Source organism: Sorex araneus (assembly GCF_027595985.1).
Source record: "Sorex araneus isolate mSorAra2 chromosome X unlocalized genomic scaffold, mSorAra2.pri SUPER_X_unloc_4, whole genome shotgun sequence".
NCBI classification, from domain to species: Eukaryota; Metazoa; Chordata; class Mammalia; order Eulipotyphla; family Soricidae; genus Sorex; species Sorex araneus.
Window position 1 is genome coordinate 102360 of NW_026570964.1, and position 5000 is coordinate 107359.

The 5000-nt window shown below is 66.3% G+C and overlaps 1 protein-coding gene across 3 annotated transcripts in view; it reads left to right on the top strand.

The window, feature by feature from the left end:
- The first annotated feature begins 3992 nt into the window (after positions 1–3992).
- The window catches only part of CD99 (CD99 molecule (Xg blood group)), a 43697-nt gene continuing 42689 nt past the window's right edge, over positions 3993–5000 (top strand). For all 3 annotated transcript variants that reach the window (XM_055123619.1, XM_055123620.1, XM_055123621.1), the window contains exon 1: positions 3993–4122. In XM_055123619.1, the coding sequence (XP_054979594.1) occupies positions 4053–4122 (70 nt within the window). In that variant the 5' untranslated portion in view covers positions 3993–4052. The remainder of the gene's footprint in view (positions 4123–5000) is intronic.

A 5000-nucleotide genomic window follows, 5' to 3' on the forward strand; every position in this document is an offset into this window, starting at 1 on the left:
CCCTGAGCACAGAGCCGGGAGTCAGCCCTGAGCACAGAGCCAGGAGTGAGTCCTGAGCACAGAGCCAGGAGTGAGACCTGAGCACAGAGCCAGGAGTCAGCCCTGAGCACAGAGCCAGGGGTCAGCCCTGAGCACAGAGCCGGGAGTGAGTCCTGAGCACAGAGCCAGGGGTCAGCCCTGAGCACAGAGCCCGGAGTCAACCCTGAGCACAGAGCCAGGAGTCAGCACTGAGCACAGAACCAGGAGTCAGCCGTGAGCACAGAGCTGGGAGTCAGCCCTGAGCACAGAGCCAGGATCCAGACCTGAGCACAGAGCCAGGGGTCAGCCCTGAGCACTGATACAAGGGTGAACTCTGAGCACAGAGCCGGCAGTCAGCCCTGAGCACAGAGCCAGGAGTCAGTCCTGAATACAGAGCCAGGAGTGAGCCCTGAGCACAGATCCAGGAGTCAGCCTGAGCACAGTTTCTGTGCCAGAACAGTTTCTGGCACTAAGGATGGTCCCCCCGAGCCCTGCCAGGAGTCAGCCCTGAGCACAGAGCCGGGAGTGAGCCCTGAGCACAGAGCCAGGAGTGAGCACTGAGCACAGAGCCAAGAGTGAGCCCTGAATACAGATCCAGGAGTCACCCTGAGCACAGATCCAGGAGTCCCCCCTGAGCACCTCTGGGTGCTCCTCAGGAAAAGAAGGCAGCTCCGTCTCCCCCTTGCCGGAACCCTGGTCCAAGCGCAGGACAGAAGAGACCTTCTGGCCCCAGGACAGAGCCAGTGGCAGCGACTGCAGAGGACTGAGACACTCATGGGCTTGGGGCGGGGCCACACGTTGAAAATTGGAAACCTGGAAACTGTCCACCAGAGACGGGGACATTTCCAAGTCTTTGCACTGTGTCCCGGTCCCGCCATCAATGTGACTCTCCCCCACCCCCCAACCCTCATGGCAAAGCCTCAGCCACCTCCTGGTGCCAAAGTGGCTGCCAGTGCACCAGCATACCCCAGGGAACCAAGCAGGACTTCCTTGCCCCGTCCTTCCTCACCCCCACCCACCTCGCCTCCCAATCTAGGTTCTCCTGCAGGGGTGAGGGAGGGACAGAAGGGACAGGGAGAGAGAGAGCACAGGCGGGGTGAGCTAAAGGCCAACACCCTGGGTGTAGTCGGGCAGGGATGAGGTTATCTCCCTCCCTGTGCTGTAAACCCGCAGTACAGCAGGGCCCCGGGTTTCTGCTGGGCCGGTCAGATCAACATTCCTCGGTCCCGTTTGGGGTGGGGGAGAGGAGAGAGCCAAGAGGCGGCTTCTGCCCTCCCCTCCGTCTGACCCGAGGACTGCCAGGCTGGGCTGGGCAGGGCTGGGGTCAGCAGCAAATGTCCGTAGAGGCGGCCGGGAATGCGGCAACGCGGAGAATGTGTGTGTGTGTGTGTGTGTGTGTGTGTGTGTGTGTGTGTGTGTACAGCAGAATGTAGAAATAAGGCTGCGGGAGTGGGGAGTTGTGTGTCTCTGGGGGTGAGGGTTGGGGGTGGGGGAACCACGGCTGTTTCACTGTCTTCTTTTTGTTTTTATTTTTTGGGCTCTTTTTGGGTCCCACCCGGCGATGCTCAGGGGTCCCTCCTGGCTCTGCACTCAGGAATGACTCATGGCGGTGCTCAGGGGGACCCTATGGGATGCTGGGAATCGAACCCGGGTTGGCCGTGTGCAAGGCAAACGCCCTACCCGCTGGGCTATCCCTCCGTCCCCCACATTGATTCATTCATTTATTTATTTTGGGGTTTGTTTGGGGCCACTCCCAGCGATGCTAACGGGTTCCTCCTGGCTCTGCACTCAGGAATGATTCCTGGCAGTGCTCAGGGGACCCTATGGGATGCTGGAAATCGAACCCGGGTCAGCTGTGTGCCAGGCCAACGCCCTCCCTGCTGGGCTATCGCTCCGACCCCCACTTTGATTCATTCATTTATTTATTTTGGGGTTTGTTTGGGGCCACTCCCAGCAATGCTCAGGGGTTCCTCCTCACTGTGCACTCAGGAATGACTCCTGGCAGTGCTCAGGGGACCCTATGGGATGCTGGGAATCGAACCCGGGTCGGCCACATGCCAGGCCAATGCCCTCCCCGCTGGACTATCACTCCGGGCTCGAATTTATTCATTTGTTTACTGATTTTGGGGTTTGAGGTCCCACCCGGCGATGCTCAGGGCTGACTCCCGGCTCTGCACTCAGGAATGACTCCTGGCAGTGCTCAGGGGACCCTATGGCATGCTGGAGCTCGAACCCGGGTCAGCTGCCTGCAAGACCAGTGCCCGCCCCGCTGTGCTATGGCTCCAGCCTCATCACTGTCTTCTACTCCCTGCAGAGGGAGGGTCTTCATTTATTTATTTTTTATTTGTTTGTTTGTTTGTTTGTTTGTTTATTTATTTATTTATTTATTTATTTTTCCCTCCCAGCCAAGAGGACCCAGGGGAACTTGACGCCCCCCCCAACCCCTGCGCCCTTCTGAGCCTGGATTAGTGCGGGCTGGGACTGCGGTGGGCGCGGGGCCAGGGGCTGGGCACGCGCTGCGGGCCTGGGTACCTCCTCTGTGTCCCAGCATCTTCCTGAGGATGGTCCCCAGCCTGCAAGGATACTGGGCGGAGCTTCTGCAGCGGGCGGGGCTGACTGGGCGGGGCTAGCGAGGCCGTGGGCGGGGCATCGGTGGGCGGGGGGCTGTGCTGGGCGGGGCTGTGTTGGGCGGGACCACCGTGGCGGGTCCCCATTGGGCGGCGGCGCGGTGGGCGGCGCCAAAGTGGGCGGAGCAACTTGTCTTAGCTGTAAATCGAGCTGTGTTGGGCGGGGCTATGGCGGCCGGGGCCACCTTATTGGGCCGAACTGTGATGGGCGGGGCTGCAGTGGGCGGGACGACTGTGCGGGGCCGTTATTGGCTGGGGCTAAGGTGGGCGGGGCTGCAGGGAGCCGGGCCCTTGGCTCCAGGCTGCCTGTATCTAGAGCGGTGGGCGGAGCTTCGGTGGGCGGGGCGGCCGTGCTGGACTGGCACTGGGCGGGGCTGTGGTGGGCGGGGCCAAAGTGGGCGGAGCAACTTGCCTTTGGCAGCTGTAACTCGAGCTGTGTTGGGCGGGGTTATGGTGGCTGGGGCCACGTTATTGGACCGAACTGTGGTGGGCGGGGCTGCAGTGGGCGGGACAACCTGCCTTGGGCTATTGTGGCTAAGCTGCAGTGGTGGGCGGGGCGACCTTATTTAGATAGTGGGCGGGGCTGCACTGGGCGGGATGACTTGCAAGGCCGTTATTGGCCGGGGCTTAGGTGGGCGGGGCTGCAGGGGGCCCTTGGCTCCAGCCTGCCAAGGTATCTAAAGCGGTGGGCGGAGCCTCGGTGGGAGGGGCGGCTGTGGTGGACCGGCACTGGGCGGGGCTGTGGTGGGCGGAGCAACTTGCCTTTGGCATCTGTAACTCGAGCTGTATTGGGCGGGGCTATGGTGGGGGGCCACCTTATTGGGCCGAACTGTGGTGGGCGGAGTTGCAGTGGGCGGGGCTGCAGTGGGCGGGACAACCTGCCCCAGCTTCGGCAGCAGGCGGGGCTATGGTGGGCGGGAGACCTTATTAGCGGGTGGGCGGGGCTACAGTGGGCGGGACGACCTGCAGGGCCCTTATTGGCCGGGGCTAAGGTGGGCGGGGCTGCAGGGAACCTGAGCTCGGCTCCAGGCTGCCCGCTGTGATCTAGAGTGGTGGGCGGAGCCTCGGTGGGCGGGGCGACTGTGACTGGCCCTCATTGGCCGCGCCTGCGGTGGGCGGGGCGGCGGCGGCCGCGGCGGCCTGTCTGGTCGGCGCTGGGCGTGGCTGCTGCGAGCGGCTCCGTCCGGGACTGTGGGCGGGCGAGGCGCTGCGGGGGCGTGGCTTATGGAGTGGGCGTGGCCTTGCTGAAAGCGGCCTGTGGTGGGCGTGGCCGGGCGGGCCGGTCCCGGGGCGCGCGGGCCGCCTGCCCACGGGCGGGGCGCGGCGCTGCCCGGTCCCTCCCTCCCTCCCTCCCTCTCCCCGTCCTGCCGGCCCGTCCCGGCGCCGTTTGCTGCTCTCGGGGACACCATGTCGCGCCGCGCCCTGCTCGCGCTGCTGCTGGCCGCTCTGCTGGCCTGCGCGCTGCCCGCCGCGCGCGGTGAGTCCGGGGGCACCGGGGTGGGCGCAGGGGCTGGGCAGGGGGGGGGGGCGTCGGGCAGCCCAGCTCGGTCCAGCAGGGTGCTGGACGGTGCCCCGAGCAGAGTGCACGAGAGGGGGCCCGGCCCTGGGGGCCCGCGGGGCGTCTGGCCACTGCGCCCCGTGGTGACCGCGGGGGGTGGGCGCGCGGGGCAGGGGCTGGACAGGGGGCGCTGGGCATGCCAGCCCTGCCCAGAGGGTGCTGGACGGTGCCCGGAGCAGGGTGCATGCAGCGGGGTGCACCCGGCTTGGAGCCAGCGGGGCGCCCACCACGCGCGCGGTGACCACGGGGGGCCTGGGGTGGGCATGGGCGCCCTGGGCAGCACGGTGCTGGCCGGTGGCCGGAGCAGGGTGCACGGCGCGGGGTGGACCCGGCTTGGGGCCAGCGGGGCTGCCCTGCCCCTGGCCGCGCCTGCTGCGTTGCGCGCGCGCGCGCGCTTTGGACACGCGCCGTGGGCGCTCCCCTTGTGCCAAGCCCGAGGGTCCTGGGGGGGGGGGGCGCCCAGGAGGGGTCCGGGCCCCGGGAGAGCGCGGGGCAGCCCTGGGGGCCGTGGGCGAGCTGCGCCCTCCTCCCCGGCGCCTTTGTTCCCCGCGCCCCGGCGGCCCCGCCCTGTGCGTCCCGGGCCTAAATTTGGATTCCGAGGCCGGCCAGGGCGTGCGCGGGGCGGGGAGAGGGGGAAACGGGGTAACACCAGTAGGCATCCGCAGGACCCCCCCCCTCCTCATCCGCCCCAGACCCACGCCGGGTGTTTTTTTTTTTTTTTTTGGAGGGGGGGCTCCGGGCGCTCCGGCCACGCGCGTTCCAGAGGCGCCCACGGTGCGCAACTTTTTTTGTTTGTT